Genomic DNA, 26,546 nt, shown 5'->3' with positions numbered 1-26,546 from the left:
TAAGGCCACAGGTGCAGCCAGAAAAACCCTAAAATTGTTTTCAAATTAAGGATTACCAGTTGACCTCCTTGGGTCATAAACCAAGTCAGGAATCCTTCTGAGTACTATCTGAATCACATACAAAATGAAAGAACAGGAGTTCCCATCGTGGCTCATCGGTAACGAATCCAGTTAGTATTCAAGAGGACTCAGATTCAACTCTTGGCTTCTTCAGTGGGTTAAGGATCCCACGTTGCTATGAGCTGTGGTGTAGGTTGCAGACATGGCTTGAATCCTGAGTTGCTGTGGCTGTGGTGTAGGCCAGCAGCTACAGCTCTGATACAGCTCTGATTTAGTCCCCAGCTTGGAAACTTCCATAGGCCGCAGTTGCGGCCCTCAAGTTAAAAAAATGTATATATAAAGTACAGTCTTTTCTGTGTGTGCATGGTGACTTAAGTAGGCTGAACTATAGCTAAATAGCCTTCTCCATGAATTTAGTTAGAAGCTGTTTTAATATGAAGAATATGAAAGCTTTTACACTGACTCCTTTTTCAACATTCAGTTCCTAGTGCATAAAAGGACTTCATAATATTTGTTGAGTTAATGAATTTGATTGATAACCTATAGAATACAAGTATTTTGTATGTAATCTCAGTTTTTCATGTAATTCATTACTTTTTTATCTTTTTAGGAAAAGCTGTTACTAGAACCAATGTTCGAAGTCCCTAATTCTGATATTGTATGTGTGGAGGTTGATAAAGAAGTCGTAGAAGGAAAGAAGGAACCAGGATACATCCGGTAAAGTGTATTGTCGAACTAAAAGAGATCTAAAACTTAAGATTTGCTCTTTTTTTTTTTTTTTTAAAGTGTAGTCGATTTATGATGTTGTGCCATTCCTACTATACAGCACAGTGACCCAGTCATACATATGTATACATTCCTTTTCTTATATTCTCTTCCATCATGGTCTATCCCAGGAGATTGGATATAGTTCCCTGTGCTCTACAGCAGGACCTCATTGCTTATCCATTCTAAATGTAATAGTTTGCATCTACTAACTATAGACTCCCAGTCCATCCCACTCCATCTCTCCACCTCTTTGACAACCACAAGTTTGTTCTTTATGTGAGTCTGTTTCTGTTTTGTAGAGAGGTTCATTTGTGCCATATTTTATTTTGTTTATTTATTTTGGGGGGCAAAGGAAAAAAAAGATAGCTTTATTGCTTTGCCAGGCAAAGGAGGCCCAGCAGGCTAATGTCCTAAAGACTGTGCCCTCCATTTGTACCATACTTTAGATTCCACATATAAGTGATATGATATGGTAATCATCTGACTTACTTCACTTAGTATGATAATCTCCAGTTGCATCCATGTTGCTGCAAAATGGCATTATTTCATTCTTATTTTGTGGCTAGTAGTATTTCATTGTATATATGTGGCACATTTTTTTTTTCTTTCTTGGCCACCCCAGTGCATATGGAGTTCTTGGGCCAGGAATTAGATCCTGCCCTAAGCCACAGCTGCGCCACTGCCAGATCCCCATTCTGGTGCTATTAAGCTAGGGATTGAACTTGTGTCCCAGTGCTCCCAAGATGCCTCTGATCCCATTGTGCCACAGTGGGAACTCCTGTACCACATCTTCTTAATCCATTCATCTGTCCATGGCCATTTAGGTTGTTTCCATGTCTTAGCTATTGTGAATAGTGCTACAGTGAACGTAGGGTGCCTATTATCTTTTTGAATTAGTTTTGTCTGGGTATATGCCCAGGGGTGGGATTGCTAGATCATATGCTTTTGGTTAAACTGTATTTAGTTTTCTGAGGAACTTTCATACTGTTTTCCATAGTGGTTGCACCAATTTACATTCCCACCAACAGTGTAGGAGGGTTCCCTTTTCTCCACACCCTCTCCAGCATTTTTTATTTGTAGACTTATTCTGACTGGTGTGAGGTGGTATCCCATTGTAGTTTAGATTTGTATTTCTCTAATAATTAGTGGTGTTGAGCATCTTTTCATGTGCCTACTGGCCATCTGTATGTCTTCTTTGGAGAAATGTCTATTTAAGTCTTTGCCCATTTTTCGATTGGGTTGTTGTTTTTCTGTTGAGTTGTATGAGTTGTTTGTATATTTGAGACATTAAGCTCTTGTCAGTTGTATAGTTGGCCTTTATTTTCTCCCATTCTGTAGGGTTTTTTTTTTTTTTTTTTTTTTTTTTTTTTTTTTTATGGTTTCCTTTGCTGTGCAAAAGCTTGTAAATTTGATTAGGTCCCATTTGTTTATTTTTGTTTTTATTTCTGTTGCCTTGGGAGAGTGATGTAGAAAACATTTGTGCAGCTTATATGAGAGAATGTTTTACCTTTGTTCTCTTCTAGGGGTTTTATGGTATGTTTTTTTTTTGCCTTTTTTATTGGCCCTCACCTGTGGCATTTGGAAGTTCCCAGGCTGGGGGTGGAATCAGAGCTATAGCTGCCGGCCTCCACCACAGCCAAGTCTGTGACCTACACTGAAGCTTGTGCAACACTGGATCCTTAACCTACTGAGTGAGGCCAGGAATCGAACCTGCATCCTCATGGATACTAGTTGGGTTTGTTGTCAACTAGTACAACAGGAACTTTGCTATCATGTCATATGTTTAAGTCTTTAAGCCGTTTTGAGTTTATTTTTTGTGCATGGTGTGAGGGTGTGTTGTGGTTTCATTGATTTACATGCAGCTATCCAGTTTTACCAGTGCCACTTGCTGAAGAGACTATCTTTTTTTCTATTTTATATTCTTGCCTCCTTTGTTGAAGATTAATTGACTGTAGGTGTCTAGGTTTATTTCTGGGCTCTCTATTCTGTTTCATTGAAGATCACATCTTTATTGCATCATTTATTGATCTGTCATAAAATGTGTAAAAATCCTTATATTCATAAAGGAAGCAATTATCTCATTTTCTGTACAAAAAATTTCAAATTTTGGTTTATGAAATGATTTTTTGAGTCTTTTTTTCTTTTTTTTTGCTTTTTTATCACTGCACATGTGGCATTTGGAAGTTCCCAGGCTAGGGGTCGAATCAGAGCTGTAGCTGCCAGCCTACACCACAGCCACATCATGCCAGATCTGAGCTGCATCTGTGACCTGTACTACAGCTCATGGCAATACCAGATACATAACCCACTGAGTCAGGCCAGGGATCAAACCTGCATCCTCATGGATACTAGTTGGGTTTGTTACTACTTAGCCACAATGGGAACTGCAGTCTTTTTGAAAATTGATCTTCAAAATTAGCCTCCACTTTTTCTCCTAAGGAAGAAGTATCAAAAAAGATAAAGAAGTAATCTGAATGAAAAGATTTAAATGAACTTTGCTTCTAATTCTGTAATTTATGAATTGTTTCACATCTTTCATAAGACCAAAACTTTGTTGACGTAATTTTTCTCTTAGTTATCAGTTGACAGATTTGACATATCTTTCACTGCTTTATTTAACTGTTACTGGTGTTAGCAAACTATCCTGTACGGGGCTAGGTAAATACTTCAAAGCCATACAGTTTGCATTGCAGCTACTCTGTCCTCTTAGAACAATAGCGACCAGATAATTCATAAATGAATGAGTATGTCTGTGTTCAAATTAATCTGTTTACAAAAGCAAACAGGCATTATTTCACCTGCAGGCTGTAGTTCACTGACCCCAGTCTATTCAATAAGCATTTATTAAATGGTGCTTGACATTAATGTTACCTATACAAAAGTTAGGTTTTTGTAACAAGGTATGTTAGGTTTTATTATGTTTTCTTATATCTTCTTAGATGACTTATGAGGCAGTTGATTGATTTTGACCAGTGTTACTTATGCAAAGAGACAATCTCATTTTTCTCATTATTAACATATAAAGGAATTTTGGTGGTCTGATGATGATTTTGACTAATTTGAGTCATGTTGGTTTGGTCAGAAGTTTTCAACTTAACTGTTGACAAAGGCTAAAGGTCAAGCTTTTGAGTTAAAGTAATAGATTCTGCTTTTTTGCTGGAGAAATTGATTTTTTTAAGTCTTCATAATTGAAGCCTTATTGTTGATTTATTTCACTAAAAAAAATTAGGGAAAGTATTGGGAAAATTACTTGCAGATTTTGGTTCTGTGCTCTAATTGTTTCCTGTATTTTACCATTAAGAAATCTTTTTTTTTTTTTTTTTCATTTTATGGCTGCACCTGCGATATATGGAAGTTCCTGGGCTAGGGATCAAATTAGAGCTGTAGCTGTCAGCTTATGCCATTGCCATGGCAGCCCCAGATCCTTAACCCCCTGGGCAAGGCCAGGGATTGAACCCTCATCCTCATGGAAACTATGTCGGGTTCTCTGAGCTACAGTGGGAACTCCTCATTAAGTAGTCTTAATATTAGGAGTGCTTTAAATATTTTCTGTTTGTGTGCCTTTTCTTGCTAGGTGGATTTATTTTATTTGTAATATATTATTTATTTTTTTGAGTATTTGTATTTACCCCTAATTCTTATTTTAAAAACAATAACAACAACAACAAAACCCTGATGGCTTTTCCTTATAGGGCTCCTACAAAAGAATCCTCTGAAGAGGAGTATGACTCTGGAGTTGAAGAAGAAGGATGGCCTCGTCAAGCAGATGCTGCAAACAGCTAAACTGTCAGACTTCTGTATATAAAGTTTTCCTTCTTTTGCTTAGAATCTTAACTGTCTCCGCAGTCTGACATTAAAAGTATTGGATCTATCTTGGATATCATACATGGTCAGAAGCTTTTATGATAAAAATCAGATCATGTATATTATGTAACATCACATTGATTTATACAGAGGACATTATGTGGACTTTAATGACACAATGTTCAGAGATAAAATGTACATTATTTTGGTTCAGTTTTTAAAAAATATGCTTTAACACAATTCTTAGAGGTTCTTTTAAGCAATGCAGGTATTGCAATAACTGTGGATCTTACAATAATGTTACTCTACAAATGGGAAAATAAATTCTTTAAGATTAAAGATTGGGATTCCATTCTTTAGTTTAACCTTCTCTACCCATATTTGTTTCTTGAAAATATTATAACTTTAATCATCTTAAGAATTGGAACAGGTAGTTTCCAGGTAGTTAAAGATTTCATGGAAAAAGTACCCTGAAGAACCATATTTTGATGATTTGTTTAGCTCTATTCTTAGTCTTATCTGCTAATGCATGACACTAACTTCCCAATTGGTACTATGAAAAGGCTATTCTCTTGCTGAGTAGTCTAATTTATTTGCCCTCTTGGCGTCCATTTTAGTAACAAGTGAGCAGATTGAAGTCTGCCTTATATCTTCAGAAGACGACTGATTCTAAAAGTAGCATGCAGCCTCAGTCATAACAGCCATGTGCTGAACTAAATAAAATATCCCAATATTGTACACTTACCTAAAGTACTTAGTTTTTTGTTTTGTTTTTTGGTGCTAGATACTTGTCCAATTCTTTGGCTTCGTAGAACATTAAAAGAAAATCTGTGCTTTGCTATCAGCAGAAGTAAATGTGTTCATACTAAAATATAAGTTGTTAACTTTCATTATATACCAAAATTAAACAGTAGGGGAAATGCAGGGAGCTTAATGATGAAAATGATTTCATTTGATTCCACGAATATTAAAATATTTGGGTACCTTTTAAACTTTTTCTTTCCTTCTATGTTGATCCAGGTTGCTATACTATTCATTCAGTTCAGCCTCACTGGAAGTTTTCTAAAGCAGTTCCTTTAAAAACTTGTTTTCAATTTTTGGTTTATAAACTCTTGAATTTTTCTTTACCTTCCACCCCCCTCCCCTTTTCTTAGCTAATGGCAAATTCTAAGTCTTGTTGGTAGAGTTGGGCTTTCTGTGATGTAATAAGAGATGTGAAATATCTATATAGGCTGAGGTAGGACCAGAAATGCACTTTTGCAAAATGTTTAAGCCTGGTTGCTGTAGTATGGAACAGAAACTGGTATCCTTCTTGGTCGCGCTAGTAATGGTTAAAGTTCTCTTTCACATTATAACTGTTCATTATTTTTTTCTTACAGCCTCATCATTTTCCTTTTTGTAGAGTGAAAATTGGAGTAGTTACTGAATATATTAAAGACAGTCCTCCAGAAATGGACTGGGAGACATTTTAGTCACAACAACTTACATTCTGTTTTGGAAGTTGTTAAAAAGCATAAGTCATGTTTTTAAATTAAAAACAACTGAGTATAACTACAATTTGTATCTTGAAACCTGTTTTGGCATTTGAATAAAGCAAAAAGATTAAATGAAAGCCATTGTGGTGGTATGTTCATAATGCAGTGCCATTAAAAAAAAAATTACTTTTTTTTTTTTTAAATCAGTTTTTTTCATATATGTTTGTTGTGGCAGCAGCAGGGAAAGAGAAAGGGAACTTTCTTCACACTTGCACGAAGGATGTGATAGTGACCAAAGATGACAGGCAAAAATTTCTCCATGTGTTGGCATTCAAAAAAAAGTTGCCAGGTCCGTGGTCACCAGTCTGCGGTCTTCAGTCCGCAGTCTCAGGAAAGGATTCATATATCATGGGCTGCTTTATTCTAGTGACTGATTAATCCTTGACACTTTGATATGCCTCTAGAAAATTCTCCTAGTTGTAGATTCCACAGACAAAAAAGATCTGTTTATATTAATTATCCTGCATGGGTCCCACACTAGGAACACTGATCAAGCTTTCCAAGAAGCTTACTAATCTAGTACGGGAGGTAAAAACAAACATCAATGCATTATAATAATGGAAGTCAGATAGGTGCCAAGTGTGGTGGCACAGAAGGTGATAGTCTCTAAAGATCTGGAAGAACAGGTAGGAGTTTGCCAGAAAGGAATAACGAAAATTAAATCAAAATCTCAGAAATGTAAAACAACTAGGGAGTTTTAGGAGTTGAGAAATAGGCAAGTACAACTTCATGTCACTCCTCTGAGATGACCATTTAATATATTCTTTCCCCTCTCCATCCAACTGAAAATTTTGCCTTTCATTGAGAAACTGTCAAAAGATGGAACTCGTCTTCCCACCATCAAATCTGTAAATCTACCTTCTTCAGCACCCAACCTTTCTCTCCAGTTATAGCTGAAAGTTCTTTTTTATCAAAACTCAGTCATTCTACTTTATTATGAGGGGATCCCATTATCCCCTCTCGTATCTCAAGGCCTTCAGTTCTTTTATTATCTCTATTATCGGTCGTCTACTGAAACATTCCCAGCAGCATCTGAACACTGCCTAGTATTTCCTATTTCATGGAAGACCTTCCAAGCTTATTTCTTCCTTGTCTTACCAACTGTACCATAAGTCCCACTAGGGTGAAGACCATGCCTATTTTGGTAACTATAACCAGCACCTACATAGTGCTTCATGTATTTGGTGCTCCATACATTTAAAAGGAAAATTACATCTTGTATGCCAGGTTAGTTGTAATTTTATGCAGAAAGTAGGGGGAGCCATTAAAAGGGTTTTAAGCAGGAGATGGGTATCACTAGATGTGTGTTTTAGATTGTTGGGAAGGGAAAGCTCTTAGGTAAATGGAGGGAAACATAACTAGAGGTTTACTTGTGGACATTTCTTCAGCACTTGCTGTTTATCTCCTACCTCATCATTTTCTTCCCGTTTTACTGATCACTTCTCATCAGCATGCAAAACATAACCCCTTTGAGCCTACATCTTTACAATAAGTTACAAGTTCATCTTGCTGTTTCCAATTCCCTTCCAGGCTTTGATTCTGAGAAGAGAGGCTGATGGAAGGTTTCACACAGAGAAATAGCATATTCAGACTATGTTTTAAAAGACCACTCTGGTTGCAGTGTAGTGAACAGGCTATAGAAGAGCAAGGATGTAGTCAGGGACACTCAGGGCTGTTATAATAAACTGACTAGAAGATGATGAATTAGACTAAGATTATAGCAATTTAAGTGGAAGAGTGGATGGATAGGTGTTTTTGCAAACTTGATGAAAAGTGGTATTCCCTGTTCTTCAATTGGAAAACTCAATATTATAAAGATGTCTGTTATCTTTGTTAATTTATAAATTTAATATTCCAATAAAATGCCAACAGGTTTTAAAATTGAAACTAGGCAAATGGATTCTAAAGTTCATCTGGAAAAAAATGGTAAACAAGCAAAATGACAATGCAAATTCACAGGGCTTGCTCTGTGTTGCTCTGTTCATCTAATGCAACATCTCTATGAGGTAGATACTCCTATCAACTCTTCTTCAGCCCAGAATGGTTAAGTAGCTTTCCTAAGGTCATACAACTAGTAAGTAGCAGCCAGGGTTTAACCCCAGGTAGACTAATTCCAGAGCCTCTCCACTTAGCCAACACACTGAAGAATGAAGAGGACCTGCATCTTCTATTTTAAAAATATTATAAACCTTTAAATACTTAAGTGTATGCCAGTGCATGAATGAACAGACCAATGGAAAACAATGTTAAGTACAGAAATAGATCTCAAATATTCATGGATAAACATGGGAATTTAGTATTGGAAAAGGTGCTCTTTCTTTTCTTTTTTCTTTTTTTGGTTTTTAGGGCCACACCCATGGCATATGGAAGTTCCCAGGCTAGGGGCTGAATTGGAACTGCAGCTGCGGACAAATGCCACAGCAACACTAGATCTGAGCCATATGCTGCAGGTGTGGCCCTAAAATGACAAAAAATAAACATGTAACTGGCATATGAACTAGCAACTGAACTTCTGGGCATTTGTTCCTGGGAAATGGTTTGTGTTAGCACAAAAAACTGTATACACCTGTTTATAGCAGATTCATTCATGATAGCCCCCAGATGGAAACAAATCAAATATCTTTCAGCATGTGAATGATTAAAACAAAATGTAGTTTCATTTTATCCACACTTTTGCACACTTTTATTGTAATAAAAAGGAGCACTGATACAAGAACCTGGATGTATCTCTAAGGAATTACGCTGAGTGAAAACAGCAAATTCCAAAAGGTTATGTACTGTATGATTCCATTTATATAACTTTTTTTTTCTTGCCCCACCCAGGTCATGGAAGTTTCTGGGCTAGGGATCGAATCCCTGCCCCAGCAACGACCCAAGAGGCTGCAGTGACAACTCCGGATCCTTAATCCGCTGAGCCACAAAAGAACTCCCTATATAACATTCTTGAAAGGACAAGTTATAGAAATTGAGGATTAGTGGTTGCCAGAGATAAAGTAAAGGAAGTGGATGTGACTATAAAAGGGCAAGTGAGGGATCCTGGAAGCATGGAAATGTTCTGTATCTTCACCATCAATGTCAACATCCCGGTTGTGATATTGTAATATAGTTTTGCAAGCTACTACCATTGGGAGAAACTGGGTAAAGAATACACAGGATTTTGCAATACTATTTATTAAAACTGCGTATGAACTTAAAATTATCTCAAGGAGTTTAGTTTTAAAAATCTAGTCATGTGGCACAGCCTTCCCTTCTGCTTAAAATCCTCTAGTAGTTTCCCACCGTTCTTAAGATATGAAATCTCGGACGCTACGATCTTGCCCACTTCCCAGAATTACCAGGCTCCCTTCATGCTATCTGAGCTTCATCCACACTGGCATTCTTTCACCTCCCTCACCAGACCTACTCCTACACTCTACTACCACAGGGCTGTTGTAAATGCTGCTCCCATCTGTGTCTTCCTCTCTACGTCCACTTCTGCTACAGAACTCATACTTACCCTTCACACCTCAGATGAGGTCTCAAATCCTTAGGAATGCCTTCCCCCAACCTCTTTAAATCAAATTCTCCTATAAGCTCCTCTTACCCTCTTTTCCTCTTTGACAGCCGTTACATTCACCGCTGAGCTTCCGTATTTGCTTGCATGATTACTGGTGTCGCGCGAGGTACTACGTCACTTCCTCCCGGAAGACACTTTCTTGCGGAACCACTCAGATTCCTGTCACTTCTCAAGAGTCCCTCCTTGGTAGCCATGGCCCTGCCGCCCTTCTTCGCTCCGGGTCGCCCGGGCCCGCCGCCCCCGCAGCCGCCGCCTCCCGCTCCTTTCGGCTGTCCACCACCGCCGCTACCCTCCCCGGCTTTCCCGCCGCCTCTTCCCCAGCGGCCCGGTCCCTTTCCGGGGGCCTCCGCCCCCTTCCTCCAGCCCCCGCTGGCTCTGCAGCCCCGGGCCTCCGGGGAAACCTCTCGCGGCAGCAGTGGCGGCGGCGCCTTCTACCCGGTGCCGCCACCACCGCTGCCTCCGCCGCCGCCCCAGTGCCGGCCCTTCCTGGGGACCGACGCGGGTGAACGCCCGCGGCCGCCGCCTCCAGGCCCGGGGCCGCCCTGGAGCCCGCGCTGGCCTGAGGCACCGCCGCCGTCCGACGTGCTGGGGGACGCGGCTCTGCAGCGCCTGCGCGACCGGCAGTGGCTAGAGGCGGTGTTCGGGACCCCGCGGCGGGCTGGCTGTCCGGTGCCCACGCGCGCGCCCGCCGGGCCCAGTCTGGGTGAGGTGCGCGCCCGGTTGTGTGGGGCCCTGCGCCTGGTGCGGCGGCTGCGCGACCTGGGCCAGGCCTTGCGCGACGCCGAGGCCGACGGCGCGGCTTGGGCACAGCTGCATGCGCAAGCTCAGCCTCTGCGCGCCGAGCTGGCCGAGCGACTACAGCTGCTGACCCAGGCCGCCTATGTGGGCGAGGCGCGGCGCAGGCTGGAGAGGGTCCGGCGCCGCCGGCTGCGGCTTCGTGAGAGGGCCAGGGAACGCGAGGCCGAGCGGGAGGCGGAGGCCGCGCGCGCAGCGGAGCGAGAGCAGGAAATTGACCGCTGGAGGGTCAAGTGCGTGCAGGAGGTGGAGGAGAAGAAGAGGGTAAGAGCACCGATGCACACGAGGGCGGGGCTGGTGGTGTTTGGCATCTGGTGGGGCCTGAGGCTTTGCCTTGTCATTTCCCTCTTTTTTCTCATCCGTAAAATAGAAAGTTAGCTTGCCTTCCTGATCTCCTATCTAAATATTGATTGCGTGTTAATGGTGTATAGTACATGTTCTAGGTGCACTGCAAAGTCCTGTAAACACAAAGTATAGGATTATACAGTGGTTTGACAGGGATGACAGAATTTGTTTCCTGCTCCAACGCTCTGGGCACTTAGTAACAATCAAGGAACAAGCATCTGGGTCCTTGTGTCTTGTACTGCTCTAGGTGATTTTAAGAGTACAAAATAAAAAGAACGTGGGGCCTTTTTTCAAGGAACATATATCCTAATTGGTCAATGGGGCAATATTGTTGATTTCTCCAGGATTCCTTTGTTTACAAGTTTTAAACCATATATCCCCAAGTTCAGTAGTAGTGTTTCTGAGCACTTATTACATACTAGGCCCTATGCCAAGGTCCTTACCTATGCCAGATCTTGAATCCTTGTAACAGCCCTGAGAGGTAGGCAGTATTACCCCAATTTTAGAAATTAGGAAATTGAGGCACAGAGAGGGTAATTTGCCTACAATCAAACAACTGTGTGGTAGTTTTCTTCCTGATTTGAGTCCATATTGATTCCAAAGCCTATTGATCTCAAATTCTTAAGTAGAGGGCCAAGGTGAAACTGGAAATTGGTCAAATAGTTGTTTAAGTTAGTCTCATTGCTTTTGGGTACCTCTAGGGACTTCCTCCCTCCATTCTGCACAACACCTAGTACTTCCTTCTCCTTGTGCCTGCTACTGCCCTGGAGTCTAATACAACTGTTCTTTGAAGTGTATTGACACAAGCTTTGCTTCACACCTCCAGGAATATATAAGTGTTTTAAAGGAGAGTACTTGGGAGTTCCTGTCATGGTGCAGGGGAAATGAATCGACTAGGAACCATGAGGTTGCGGGTTTGATCCCTGGCCTTGCTCAGTGGGTTAAGGATCCGGCGTTGCTGTGAGCTGTGGTGTAGGTCGCAGAGACAGCTCGGATCCCGAGTGGCTATGGCTCTGGCGTAGGCTGGCAGCTACAGCTCCAATGAGACCCCTAGCCCAGGAACCTCCATATGCTGCGGGTACAGCCCTAAAAGGGCAAAAACACACACACACACACACACACACACACACACAAGGAGAGTACTTGGAGGCAGTGCCTTAATTGAAGGGAGTTTGAGCCTGGTTTAACAGACATATAATGAGAGCCCATTATGGCAGGCCCAGTGCTAGGTGCTGGAGATACAAATGAGTAGGACATAGTATTTGTCATTGAGGGGCTTAGAGCACCATGGGGAATTATGTCTGTATAGTATAGTGTATGTTAGGATTTCAATTGTAGGTGCTATGAAAACCCAGAGAAGGAATATCTAAGGGAGGCTTCCTGGATGATTTGGTGACATCTCAGCTGAGTCTTGTAGGAAATGTCAAAGCCAAGTGAAAGCAACAAATATAGTTGCAGGAGCCAAAGAGTGAAATATCTTGGTGTGTCTTTAATGGTGAAATTACAGGTGCTTATTTGACAGATGGGAAAGAGAGCTTTAGGCAAAAGGATCCTCCTTACCACCCACTATGAGGGTCCTGGAGATGGAGTCCTATGAGTAGTGACTTGAGGAACCAGGGTTATTTAGTCTACGTATGAACCAATTTAAGAGTAAGATTGAGGAGTTCCCACTGTGGCACAATGGGTTAATAATCTGACTGCAGTGGCCCCTGTTGCTGTGGAGGTGCAGGTTCAATTCCTTGTCCAGTGCAGTGGGTTAAAGGATCCAGCTTGTGGCATAAGTCACAGCTGTGGTTTGGATTCACTCCCTGGTCTAGGTACTTCCATATGCCACAGGTGGCATTAAAAAAAAAAAAAAAAAAAAAAAAAAGAGTAAGACTAGGTCTTCATGTGTTTGAAATGCTGTCATATGAGCAGGTTCCTTGAGACTTTAGAGCAGTGGCATGCAAACTGTGCTTAGGTTGTCACTGAGAACATTGTAGAATCCTGGGCCTTTCCAACCCAATTCTTTACTTTTCCTGCTAGTCTGAATCTTTAGATCCAGGAATCTGCATTTTTAACAAGAGGGCCCCACTTAACAAGGTCAATTGGATGCAGATGTTCCTTGAATCACACTTTGAGACACTCTGAGGAAGAAACAACCCACGTGGAAGCTGCAGAGAGGATAATCCCTTGGCTGGACCATTGTAGAGAGGAGTCGTGCCTGGCCCAGAAAATTGGGGTGTAGATCCAATAGAGTCTTAACCCTGGGACTGTCTGATACTCTAAACTCTCACTGCCAGGCAGCTTTTCTCTGCCCTAAGGTTGTTCCATATTAGGTTCCATACTAGGTCTCATAGGCTGTCTTTTTCCTCTAGGAGCAGGAACTTAAAGCTGCTGCTGATGGTGTCTTATCTGAAGTGAGGAAAAAACAAGCAGACACTAAAAGAATGGTGGACATTCTTCGGGCCTTGGAGAAATTGAGAAAACTCAGGAAAGAGGCTGCAGCAAGGAAAGGTAACCATGGCTTTGCATTTCTTCCTCTGTTCCCATGTTCCTTCCCTTTTTTTACCCTAACACCCACTTCCCCATAATTTTTGAAGGGAAAATGTTTGCTGTTTTCACCCAGTAGGGTAACTAAGTTGTTTTGTCTTTTTTGCCATTTATTGGGCCGCTCCCGTGGCATATGGAGGTTCCCAGGCTAGAGGTCCAATCGGAGCTGGAGCCACTGGCCTACGCCAGAGCCACAGCAACTCGGGATCCAAGCCAAGTCTGCGACCTACACCACAGCTCATGGCAACGCCGGATCGTTAACCCACTGAGCAAGGGCAGGGATCGAACCCGCCACCTCAGGTTCCTAGTCGGATTCGTTAACCACTGAGCCACGAAGGGAACTCCGTAACTAAGTTTAACAACAATAGCTCAGAGCTTTTGGGAGGCAGCTATCCTCACCACTGTACCACTAACGCTGCACTACATCAGAACTTTTGAAGCAGGAAGCCTCAGAAGATGTTTAGCTCTGGGTAGCCAAGATTGAAAAGGATGCGGGAACCCGCTGCATGTCTTCCTCTTGACCCAGGCATTCCTGGCCACATTTTTCTGAGTGAGATTGGCGTGGCTGATCATCTTTGCCCAAATGCCAAGGTGAAAGCTATCCTGTCTTTCCTTGGTGCTTCAGAAGCTGTTACATGTACAAGCTAATCTGTGTACTTTCAAACATCCCTGGTAAATGTCATGCACCTTCAGATACACTTCAAACCTGAAACATTGGTATTTGAAGAGGTATGAATGGTTGGACAGGACAGGGAGTGCCCTGGAAACTGAATGAGTGTCCCTGGGTTACATTCATGTCACTTTTGGGCTCAATGGTCTCTTCTTGCCTCTAGAGGGGGCACTGGTTTTCTAGAGGCTCCCAGTTGTGCTTTCCATTTTCCTCTCTGAGTCTTTGCTCTTGCTAGTCTCTGTCTGGAGGGCCCTCAGTTCCATCTTTACCATTTTAAGTGCTAACCATCTTCAAAAGTAAATACAGATGCAGCATCCTCCATCCTTCCCTAATCTGGGGTGAGGCGACCTACTGCTCCTCATGTGCACCTGGCATGGACAACATGCTGCCTTATTTAGTAGGCTATAGGCCATTGACATTTACCAGGGATGTCTGAGAGTACACGCATTAGCCAGTATCATAATAGCAAATGATTTGCCCTGTGTGATTTAAAATGTAATTGAAAACTACAATTCAAATCTTTAATAAAATTCATTCAGGACATGTGCATTCAGTCAGGCTCATTCACTGGCTAAGTGATTAGCTTTTGCATGCCACCCTTCAGACAGGCTGATTCAGATTCAGGTCTTAGAATCAGATGACCCCACAGGGCATTCATGATTCATAGGGGAGATTGCAGCTACTGTGTCAACCTGTATTTTTCTTTTTTCTTTCTTTTTTGCCTTTTTTAGGGCCACACCCACAGCATATGGAGGTTCCCAGGCTAGAGGTCGAATCAGAGCTGCGGCTGCTGGCCTATGCCAGAGCCACACCAATGCAGGATCCGAGCCAGATCTACACCAGGATCTACACCATAGCTCACTGCAATGCCGGATCCCCGACCCACTGAGACCAGTGATCGCACCTGCATCCTCATGGATACTGGTCAGATTTATTTCCACTGTGTCACAATGGGAACTCCCATATTATTAATTTTTTTATTATCAAGTAATATAAAGATTAAGACCCATCCACAGGAATTAATACCCAGCAGATCATTCCAGTGGGGGTGCTGTGGGTAGAAGCTGAACTGGACTAGATCGAAGAGGAAATAGATAAGAGAAGCAAGCAGCGAGTCCAACTTTAAAAGTCTGCCATGAAGAGAAGTTCCCACTATAGCTCAGCAGGTTGGGAACCTAGTGCTGTCTATGTGAGGATGTAGGTTCAATCCCTGACCTTGCTCAGTGGGTTAAGGATCCGGCATTGCCCCAGCTGCAGCATAGGTCCCAGCTGCAGCTCTCATTCAACCCCTTGCCTGGGAACTTCCATATGCTGCAAAAAAGAAAAGAAAAAAAAAAAAAAAAAAGTCTGCCTGTGAAGAGAAGCAGGAAGGATAGTTGATGGCTGAAGGTCCTGCAGGAGGTAGGGAGATTCACATCCCAGATGGAGGGATTAATTTAAGCAGAGAAGGACCCATCCTCCACGGAAAGGAGAATGAAAAGGACAGTGATGGGTAGTAATGCAGATAAGTGAGGTCAGGGGCAGAAAGTTAAAGGATTTCCTGCATGATGGCCTGTTTTCTCTGGGGCAAATGCTAGGTGGTTTGCTAAGAGTAAAGAAGTCAGGCTTTAGGAGAGCAGGGAAGGTTTGAAGTAATTGCTATAAAGAATGAGAGCCCGTTAGAGATGCATGGGAGTATGGCTGCAGGGAGGTGCCATTATGGGCCAAGCTGTGTGACTGTGCACTGGTACTAAGTCACATAATCAAATGAGTCTGCAGCTGACAGGTGAGCACAGCACAGTGCCATTGGAATTTGCTCTCTGGGTGACCACACGTTTTGGTGAGAATGAGTGGAAGAAGGGTGGAAACTAATAGGTTTTAGTGAAGCTTACAGCGTCTCGGATGGAAAGTTAGAAAAACAAATACTAGTGTTTAAGACTTCAGAGGTGGAAACTTTTTTCTGATCATGCCAAGGTCCAAAGACTGGGCGAGGCCCTACGGTGTGGATGGCTCAAGAGGAAAAGAGAGGAGGCATGGTATCTAGGAGCTGCAGGAGCTAGAGAGGGAGTGGTAGAGATGGTGGGAACCTAGATCAAGTCAGTGCATGGGGTCCAGAGGAGGACTGAGCGAGGAGTGCCTTTTCTGAGGAAATGTGTCGTGGTGGCAGGAGTGATCCATGAAAAGTTGAGGGAGGTAAGGGTGGGTGGTGTAGGCTCAGCAGCCTGTAAACCAGCCACACCTTCTCTTGGGCCTGGAGACCCTTTTGGGCTGATGGAGTGACTGTATATTTTTGCTGTCCTGGCAGATTTTAGAACTTGTAACAGGTCGTATGATCCCCAAGCCTAAAATATTCACTATCTGACTCTTTACAGAAGAAGTTTGCCCATCCCTGGTCTAGATAAAGAAATTAAACAAAATCATGAAATTATTATGAAGCAGCATTTGATAGCTTAAATTTCTCAGCATCAGAATTTTGTGTGTGTTTGGAAAATAATTGGCAACTTAATAGAAGATGGATTTGAGTTGTAGAGTTTTCATAGGTGGGAATGAATGGATGGAAACTTGTTCAAGCAAAAAAGTCATGAGAAAATGATCTGGAGAAATGTTTTCCTTGACGATAAAGATAGGAGAGTGAATTCTACAACCAGTGGTTGAGGGAAAAAAGAATCAGACCTCCAAATTAAACAACTTCACAGGAGACAGAACTGCTAAATTTAAGGAATTGTTATCTTACGACATTTGTCAGCCAAGATTGAAAACTTAGTGCTCAAAGCTGGCAATATTGTAGCTCACTGTGGCAGCATAAATTGCCAGAATCCTGTTGAAAAATCACTGATTTATTAAAGAAACATATATCTATTAACTGCTTTCTTTGTGTCACAGATTAAGAACTGAGTAAATGTATAACTCTTTTAGGAAACAGTTTACTCCCACATTTAGGTTAGCCTTGAGAGTATCCATAACCATTTCCACTCTTGAGAGTTTTGCTTCCTATAGAAATAATCCACAGGAAGGAAAGTAGCATGACAAGTTTTTCTTGTAGCATTATATATGATAACAGGACATTTGGAATAGCCCACGTGTCCAGGAGTAGGAAGCTTGTTAAATAAATTATGATACATGGATGAAGCAGTATAGAGCTATTAAATAATTATAAAGACTGTAAAAGAATGTAGAGAATGGAGGTGTTCCCTGGTGGCCTAGTGGGTTAAGGATCTGGTGTTGTTACTGCTGTGGTGCAGGTTGGATCCCTGTCCTGGGTACTTTTGCATGCCATAGGTGTGGCAAAGTAGAATGAAAATGGAAATGTGGAATTTATACATGTGTGTTGAACTATATGGACAGAAACAACTGGAGGATCAACATGGGGAAATAAAAATGGTTGATTATGTTAATGGGTTTAATGGGTTTAAGGTATTTTTTTTCCTTTTTTCCTTTTTTTTTTTTTTTTTTTTACCGGCCTCACCCTCACATGAGGAAATTCCTGGGCCAGAGATCAGACCTGAGCCACAGCAGTGACAATGCCAAATCTTTAACCCAGTGAGCCACTAGGCAACTCCCTGGGATTTTTTTTTTTTTTTCTACCTTCTATCTAGTACTGTTGAAATGCTTCCATAATAGGAGTTCCCACTTTGGACACAATAGGATCAGCAGTGTGTGTGTCTGCAGCACCAGGACGCAAGTTCAGTCCCCAGCCCAGCACAGTGGGTTAAGGGATTTGGCACTGCTGCAGCTGCGGCATAGGTCATAATTTTGGCTCAGATCTGATCTCTGGCCCAGGAACTCCATATGCTGTGGGGTGGCCAAAAAAGAAAAAAAAAAAAAGTTTCCATAATAAATAGGTTTTCCTTTAAAATCCTCAAGGACTGAAAGAATGGACCATATCCATATCATTCTAGAATGAATCACCTAAGAGCCAGCTTCAGCAGCTTTTATATTGCAGGGATATTATGGTAGTGAGTGTACAACTGCTGTCCACCCAAGTATTCATTAAATTAATTCTTTTCCTTATGAAATTTTATGAAAAATTTCACATGTGCACAAAAATAAAACACCTAAATTAAATACCCATCATCAACTCTGATGTCATTATCACACCTAACAAAATTAGAAGTAATTCTGTAATTCTTTTTTTTTTTTTTTTTTTTGTCTTTTTAGGGCTGCACCAGCGGCATATGGACATATGGAAGTTCCCAGGCTAGGGGTTGAATCGGAGCTGTAGTTGTTGGCCTATACCACAGCCCACAACAAAGCCAGATCCTTAACCCACCAAGCAAGGCCAGGGATCAAACCTGCATCTTTATGGATACTAGTTGGGTTCATTACTGCTAAGCCACAGTGGGAACTCCAGTAGTAATTCTTTGATATCAGGTAATAATTAGTCTGCAATCAAACTTTTCCAATTGTGGCTCTAGCTATATTGGCTATACTATTAACTGACCTCACCATTAAATCAGAGTGACCAACCATCCCAGGTGTCTCAGGACTCTGAGCTTACAGTGCTGAAACTGGGCAAATGAAACATTTGGTCACTCCTAACAGCAGACTGTGAGGTTATTTTGGTTGATTAAGTATATTTCTTCCTCACTGTCCAACTGTGCTCTCTCAGAAGTTCAGACTCAATCATGGGGAGAATACTTGGATCTAGGAGTCTGTGCTGTAGGAATTTCACAATTAAGAAGTAAGAGATAGGAAGTTCCTGTTGTGGCTTAGTGGTAATGAGCCTGATTAGTATCCATGAGGATGCAGGTTCGATCCCTGGTCTCACTCAGTCAGTTAAGGATCTGGTATTGCTTCGAGCTCTGGTGTAGGTTGCACATGAAGCTCAGATCCTGTGTTGCTGTGGTGTAGGCCAGTAGCTGTAGCTCTGATTCAACCCCTAGACAGGGAACTTCCATATGCTGTGGGTGTGGCCTTAAAAGCCAAAAAAAAAAAAAAAAAAGCATCAAAGAAGTATGTGATAATTCCTCCCTTTAGTAGAAGAACTCTCTAACTGAAGGATCAAAATCATTAGAAACAAACAAAATCAAAGGTTAAGTGGTGTGATCCAGAAAGAGGGGTTAGTGAAAGTCATGGTAGAGTTAGATTAATTGAAGACTCAAAAGATCATATTGAACCTTGAAGATTAGTTGGAACTTTAAGCTCTAACCAAGGTCATATGATAAGTAGTACTTTGGGTCTGTTCAGTAGAACATGGATTTTGGGGTAAGAAGTTGTATCTAAAATGCTATTTGGATCTCTTTGCCCAGGGGTCTGTCCTCCAGCATCAGCAGATGAGACTTTTGAGCATCACCTTCAGCGACTAAGAAAACTAATTAAAAAACGCTCTGAACTATATGAAGCTGAAGAGAGAGCCCTCAGAGTTATGTTGGAAGGAGAACAAGAGGAAGAGAGAAAAAGAGAAGTAGAAAAGAAACAGAGGAAAGAAAAAGAGAAAATTTTACTTCAGAAGCGTGAAATTGAGTCCAAGTTATTTGGAGATCCAGGTAAGTTCCTCTGTAACCAGTGGAAAAAGGGAAAAATACTAGATTGACAGCTCTTTTCCACATAGAGGACCTCCACCTGAGCTAAGAGGTGTTGGGCAACAAATGACACCTTTAGTTTTCGAATTCTAAACTATATCTTGGCCATCAGGGATAAAGATGAAATGCACTGGATCATATTGTATAATCATAGGCTCAGTTACTTTGCCTTGAGAATTACGCTCTACCTATGACTTCTCATGACATGGTATTGTGCCTTTTCTTTTTCAGATGAGTTCCCCCTCGCTCACCTCTTACAGCCTTTCCGGCAGTATTACCTCCAAGCTGAACACTCTCTGCCAGCGCTCATCCAGATAAGGTCAGAGGGGGGTTCTCCATGTCTTTTTTCCTTAGGTAGCAAGAAGTAGTTGACAAGTGCTTATGTTGTTGAGGTCTGTTATTGTATCTGTTTGCTTTTTGTGTTTTGGTTTTTTTTTTTCTTTTTGGTTTATTTATTTATTTATTTAGTTCCTCATGAGTTTATATAATGTTTCCAAGTTTGAAGGATGCCCATACATCTTGTTTAGTCCTCATCAGTCCTTGAGAAGTAGGTGTCCCTATTTTAAAAGGTGAAGACACTGAAACTCAGGTTGTGACTTGCCCTCTGTATTATCCCATGCTATAGCTGTTATGTTGACTTAGAGCATTGGCTTCCTTTTCCTAATTCTTTTTTGCTACTATACAGACTACCGAAAAGAAACCCTTCCTGTATACTTGCCTGTGGAGACTGTTTAAGATCCACACTGACTTTTGTGTTCTTACAGGTCAAAGCCAAGAGATCTTGGAACAAGGAGTCCTATCTTAATCTGTAGTTGTTAATGAGCTGGGTAAAGTTTTCAGCTCTCTGAGTCTCACTTTCCTCACCTATAAGATGAAAATTCTGGACCAGACTGTAGCCTTCAACTGTGAGCAGTAGTGGTCTCCCAAATGTAGTCTGTTGAGAAATCAGTTTGTGTAACAGAATGAATGAATGAGTTCCACAGGCAGTTTAAATCTATTATTGCCTGGAAGCCCTTTGTTGTTTCTAGACTCTCTAAACAAAGCATCTACTTGGGGCTTCAGGGGTTTTCAAAGCCTGGTTTGAAAAACCATAGAACTAAGTGATCTTTGAGGATCCTTCCAAAGGTCCAGCAGTGTTAACAAGTGTATTTGTGGCTAATACACAAGTTTTAGCTTTAAATATAGTGCGGTCAATTCTCATTATTCACAGTAGCTGTATTCTATAAAGCTGCAAATGCTGAATTAGAGGATACTGAACTGCTGCTCTTCAAGGAAACACAGAGTTAGGTTCTTGTGAGCCTCTGGCTACAACCTTTTCATCAATGTGTAATATTATCTTTCTTTTTATTTATTTATTAAGGGCTGCATGTACAGCACATGGAAGTTCCCAGGCTAGGGGTCGAATCAGAACTGCAGCTGCCAGCCTATGCCACAGCCACAGCAGCATGGGATCCGAGCCATGTCTGCGACCCACACCACAGGTCGAGACAATGCCGGATCCTTAACCCACTGAGCGAGGCCAGGGAGCGAACCTGCAACCTCATGGTTACTAGTCGGATTCGTTTCTGCTGAGCCATGACGGGAACTCCCCATCTTTCATTTTAAAGACACCTTATTTAATATATATTGTTGATTCATTAACATTGAACTCATGGCTACTAGCGTATAGTGGCCTTCTCATGCTACCTATAGTGCTTCAGCACTATACTTGGGGGCCTTTTTAAACATCAAAGTGCCAATAAAAAGCACAAAAACCTGGAGTTCCTGCTGTGGCTCAACAGGTTGTGAACCTGACTAGTATCCATACAGATGTGGGTTCAATCCCTGGCCTCGCTCAGTGGGTTAAGTTTCTAGCATTGTTGTAAGCTGCAACATAGGCCACAGATGTGGCTTGGGATCAGGCGTTGCTGTGGCTGTGGTGTAGGCGGGCAGCTGCAGCTCCAATTTGACCCTTAGCCTGAGAACTCCCATATGCCACAGATGCGTCCCTAAAAAGGAAGAAAAAGAAAGCAAAAAAATATGAAGAATGCGGTGCTACATAGACTATAAAAGGACACTTGTTTACAGTAGAAGAGCTGAAAACAGAGAGTGTCACTTTGTTCTTTCTCAGTGGGGAACATGTCTTTTGGTGACCCAGATTTTTCATGGCTCTGTGCCTATCAGCAAGTGACCACAGAAGCACTATGAGTAATGATTTGGGATTATAAATAAACTTTAGGGAATAGGCAAATTTGCAAATACAGAATCTGCAAATAATGAGGATTGATAGTATATTCTTTATTTGGTTATCCATAAAATTACAAGTTCTTTGGAGCTTTTTACCCTTTATATGTAAATAGTTTTTTTTGCATAATTTCTAGGAATCAAGTTCTTGGGTGGACTCATATTGGTTGTTTGAAAGCTAAGTCCTGAAATAGAATATTTAGTTGCTAATGTCTTGCTTGGAATAAAACAAAAATAAACAGTTGTTCTACAATGTTCTTATTAAGGCATGATTGGGATCAGTACCTGGTGCCATCTGATCATCCCAAAGGCAACTCCGTTCCCCAAGGATGGGTCCTTCCCCCGCTCCCCAGCAACGACATCTGGGCAACCGCCATTAAGCTGCATTAGGAAAGATGCTCCAGCAGTGTGGTCCAGCCAAGGGTCTTTCCAGCTCTACGTATTGGTGATGCTGCCATCTTCTTGTGCTATAGACTAAACAGCTTCTAAACTCCATGTGGCATTGCCCTGCCCAGAAGTTACATTTTCCTTCCGTGCTCGGTCCTGGCCAGAGATGCCTCTTGAATCAGGAGATTAATATGGTTCTTCAGGAAAGGACCTCAGTGAACTGAGGTTATTACCACAGGCAGTAGCCTTGGTTCACCACATTTGCCTCTGTTTTGAGGGGCTTGGTCCAGAGTGACTTGTAAGTTTACTCTTTTGTGTGTGGCGATGGGTAAGTACACTCTACACACTCATGCACGCAACACAGGCGTGCTGGGTAGATTGAGCAGTTGTTCCCCCAGTACTGATTGTTAAGGCAAGCTCGATGCAAGACGTCGTTATCCTTCCTTCCCAAAGGGCCCTCTGACTTCCAGGAAGAAAGGCCAGGAATGCTTTATCTTTGGTTTTGTGAGTCCCACTTTTGGTGCAGCTGGAGCGGCTAAAGGCTGGGCTGCCAGAAAAGTTGGTGGCTTCATCTCATAGTCATCTGGAGAACTTGGAAAACTTGAAGAGTACATGTACCCAAACTGGATTGTGTTTTAATGGATGATGGTTCACTTTCCCCATATTAGAAGAATCCTAATGAAAGCACCTGCTTTTTAAATTCCTAATCTGGTTGTTTGGAATCCCTGAGGATAAATATTAATTTCTTTATGGGAATGGGACCTTGATTAACCTCACTTAGATTGTGGCAGCCAGTATGTGTCAAATTTTTCTTAGGAACTCAAGCTTCCAAAAATACACATGCCATTCAAGCTGTGGGGGAAAGCAGATAAAAATAATAAAATTTATTTTTTTATATTCATTAATAAATGCTGTTGTGCTTGGAGATCAGTCATGTAACATCATCAGGTATTTGGTTTGGTTTTCCTTTATGTCATTTATTGTGTTATTTTTATTTGCAAAAAGCTGAATAAATATTTTTATTTTTGTTTCTGCTTTTGAACCCCGTTTTTTGCCTTCCAAATCACTACATACTCTTTCACACTGATGAAACATATTTACACTGCAAAGTTCAAACTTACTAACTAGCAGATGTGCTGTAGGAAGGTGAATATCAAACACCAACCTTTGTATGTTAAATCCAACTGGATAAGCAGGAAAGGACACCTCAGTTTTGGAAATGATTTCGTGCATTTGGAAGCTCTTGGGTGCAAGATGCTAACACCTTTGTCCCTTTCTTGTTTCATTCACTTATTTCATATGTGTATATATATATATATATATATATATATATATATATATATATATATATATAATGCACTACAGAGTTAACAGTAGGGTATGAGGGCCAGCACTCCTCCAGAGTGTTTGTGTCTAAGCTTATAAACTTTAGAATCTGACATGTTTATCCTCACATAACCCCTTAGGCCTGTGTGCTCTCTTATTATAAATTTCTACCATTTGCTCTCTGATGAGATGTGGGAAGAGTAGAAATAAGATGAATTGTACAACTATAGATGAATTGTACAATGTATGTTTGGTGTTCAGACAGCCTTGCCGCTAAGATATCTGCTTTGATGGGGTCAAGGAGTGTGATGCAGGGACTCAGGAAAACTCAGGCAGCAGAACCGCAAGAGAAGAAAGTGTTTAACCTAAAGTGGAAAAAAGCATTCTCTCTCTTCTCATTCAGCTTCTGCAAAGTTTTATTAAAGTGAGCTTTTTTTAAATGGTCTTTTTTGCCTTTTCTAGGGCCGCACCTGCGGTATATGGAGGTTCCCAGGCTAGGGGTCCAATCAGAGCTGTAGCCACCGGCCTACACCACAGCCATAGCCACGGGGGATCTGAGCCGCATCTGCAACCTACACCACAGCTCACGGCAATACCAGATCCTTAACCCACTGAGCAAGGCCAGGGATCGAACCCAAAACCTCATGGTTCCTAATCAGATTTGTTAACCACTGTCCCACGACGGGAACTCCAAAGTGAGCATTATTTTATCTGTTTGGTTTTTTATAAGTTTTTCCTAGTTATTGACCTGTGTGGTGGTGGCAGCAGGCACTGGTCCTTTATGGATTCAGAAAGAAAGACTTATAGTTGTGTCTTTAACAAATTGTGCTATTGTACTTCTGTACGGACACTATCACTGCAATCTTATCCTCAGTCTTTTTTTTTTTTTTTTTTTTTAATCTTTTTGTCTTTTCTGGGGCTGTACCTGTGGCATATGGAGGTTCCTAGGCTAGGGGCCTAATCAGAACTGTAGCCGCCAGCCTACGCCAGAGCCACAGCAGCACCAGATCCAAGCCATGTCGGCAACCCACACCACAGTTGATGGCAGCGCTGGATCCTTAACTCACTGAGGAAGGCCAGGGATCGAACCTGCAACCTCATGGTTCCTAGTGGGATTCATTAACCACTGAGCCGTGACAGGAACTCCGTTTTCTTTTTTTTTTTTAATTATGGAAATTTTCAAACAGTCAAAAGTAAGTAGTTTAATTTTTTTTCATCATTCGGCTTCAAGAAATTCTCAGCTCATGGTCAATCTGGTTTTGTCAGTACCTCTACCAGTCACAAGTGTTTTCAGTATGTAGCATTAAAACATTTTTTTTTTTTTTTGTCTTTTTTGTTGTTGTTGTTGTTGTTGTTGCTATTTCTTGGGCCGCTCCCGCGGCATATGGAGGTTCCCAGGCTAGGGGTTGAATCGGAGCTGTAGCCACCGGCCTACGCCAGAGCCACAGCAACGCGGGATCCGAGCCGCGTCTGCAACCTACACCACAGCTCACGGCAATGCCGGATCGTGAACCCACTGAGCAAGGGCAGGGACCGAACCCGCAACCTCATGGTTCCTAGTCGGATTCGTTAACCACTGCGCCACGACGGGAACACCTAAAACATTTTAAAAGTTTAACCACAGTGCTGTTATTGCACCTAAAGAAATGAATAACTCCATAGTGTCAAATATCCAATCAGTATTAAAATTACCTTATTTCATAAATGTGAGTTTTTCCAAATCAAGATCTGGATGCAATCTATCCATTGTCATTGGTTGATGTGTCTCTTAAGTTTCTGATATCCTGTTCTCATCTTCCTTCTATGCACTATTGTACTTTCACTCTTTCACTGTCTTGGCAATTTATCACCTGAAGAAATCAGAACATTTTTTTCCCTAAAGAGTTCCAAGTCTGGATTTTGCTAACTGTATCCCTGTGATAGCATGATCCTCTGTTCCCATATTTCCTATAATTTCATGGTCAAACAGAGCTGTACTGTCTAATGCGGGGTAGCCATGTATGGGCATTGGGCATTTGAAATTGAGTTTGAACTGAAATTGAGTTTGACCTGAGATGTACAATTACACATGTGGCTTACATGTTTCTATTGGACTGTGCTGACCTAGAGGTTTAATCACATTAAGATTGGAACTTTCTGGCAAGAGTATTTCATAGACCTGATGTGTATCATTTTGTGATCTTAGCAGCCATTGATAATCAAGACCTAGACTCATTTGGATTTACAAAAGAGTGATAGTTTAGGTATGCCATTCTTTAATTAGCAGCTGGAATAGTAAAAGGAGAAACATGCCCTCATCAACTATTTGGTTACCCTATGGTATAATTTGTATAGAAAAGGCAAAACAAACAAGCAAAAACTACATAATTTTCTTTATTTACTAATTTTCCAAATAATGATCTGGTTTTGTACCATCCTCTAAAGGTGACTAGTGAATTTTGTTTTTAAGTATTGTTATGAACTCAGATCTAAACATATTTGTTTTTCAACCCATTGTTATTGTGCTTTTAATTTTTTAAAAATTTTTATTTATTATTTTTTTTTAGGGCCACACTCTTGGCATATGGAGGTTCCCAGGCTAGGGGTCAAATTGGAGCTGTAGCCGCCGGCCTACGCCAGAGCCACAGCAACACAGGATCCGAGCCACGTCTGCAACCTACACCACAGCTCACAGCAACGCTGGATCCTTTAACCCACTGAGCAAGGCCAGGGATCGAACCTGCGTCCTCATAGATGATAGTCGGATTTGTTTCTGCTGAGTCACTTCGGGAACTCTAAATTCTTTTATTTTTTTAAATTTGTTTATTGATTGCCTCACCTTTGGCTAGTGGCAGCCTCTTTAACTCCACTCTGATTTCCTAATCAATTCAAGTATTTTTTTCTAAGTTTATCTTGCACGTTTCCTAACCTAGAACTACACCTATATTCTCTAAATATTGAACATAAATGAATGAAGAAGAGACATAAACTCCTTCAAAGACTAACCAGAAAGGCGTTGATCCATCGTGTCCTGTATGTAAGAAATGTATCTTTTTCCTAGTAGA

General features: G+C 41.5%; 2 protein-coding genes across 12 annotated transcripts in view; both read left to right on the top strand.

The window, feature by feature from the left end:
- Positions 1-6,244, top strand: part of CLPX (caseinolytic mitochondrial matrix peptidase chaperone subunit X) — a 48,152-nt gene extending 41,908 nt beyond the window's left edge. For 9 of the 11 annotated variants that reach the window (XR_014816690.1, XR_014816687.1, XR_014816686.1 and 6 more), the window contains 2 exons: positions 671-777; positions 4,521-6,244. Coding sequence is in view for 5 of the 11 variants with exons in the window: in XM_021100093.2 (XP_020955752.1) it covers positions 671-777; positions 4,521-4,611 (198 nt within the window). In the remaining 6 variants the exon portion in view is untranslated. Of the gene's footprint in view, positions 1-670; positions 1,537-3,019 lie in introns of all 11 variants that reach the window. The other 2 variants (XR_014816685.1, XR_014816688.1) reach the window with 2 other exon arrangements.
- Positions 6,245-9,872: 3,628 nt separating this feature from the next.
- On the top strand, positions 9,873-23,218 carry PDCD7 (programmed cell death 7). Its single transcript, XM_003480441.5, has 5 exons — positions 9,873-10,782; positions 13,221-13,359; positions 19,294-19,530; positions 19,798-19,885; positions 22,056-23,218. The coding sequence occupies exons 1-5, from the start codon at positions 9,916-9,918 to the stop codon at positions 22,177-22,179; spliced, it is 1,455 nt and encodes a 484-aa protein (XP_003480489.4). The 5' UTR covers positions 9,873-9,915; the 3' UTR covers positions 22,180-23,218.
- The last annotated feature ends 3,328 nt before the right edge of the window (positions 23,219-26,546 follow it).

The sequence above is a fragment of the Sus scrofa genome, chromosome 1, assembly GCF_054392235.1.
Source record: "Sus scrofa isolate SSC_HxYL_T2T_F1_AM1 chromosome 1, Sscrofa_HxYL_maternal_Yorkshire_Landrace_v2.0, whole genome shotgun sequence".
Classification (NCBI taxonomy): Eukaryota; Metazoa; Chordata; class Mammalia; order Artiodactyla; family Suidae; genus Sus; species Sus scrofa.
Note: the sequence above shows the minus strand (reverse complement) of the source record. Positions and strands in the feature narration are given on the sequence as shown.

Excerpts from the sequence above, each read along its gene's own strand:
- PDCD7 (XM_003480441.5), top strand. The coding sequence starts at position 9,916 with ATGGCCCTGCCGCCCTTCTTCGCTCCGGGTCGCCCGGGCCCGCCGCCC. Across the intron at positions 10,783-13,220 it reads AGGTGGAGGAGAAGAAGAGG|GAGCAGGAACTTAAAGCTGC; the intron begins GTAAGAGCACCG and ends TTTTTCCTCTAG. Across the intron at positions 19,531-19,797 it reads CAAGTTATTTGGAGATCCAG|ATGAGTTCCCCCTCGCTCAC; the intron begins GTAAGTTCCTCT and ends TTTCTTTTTCAG.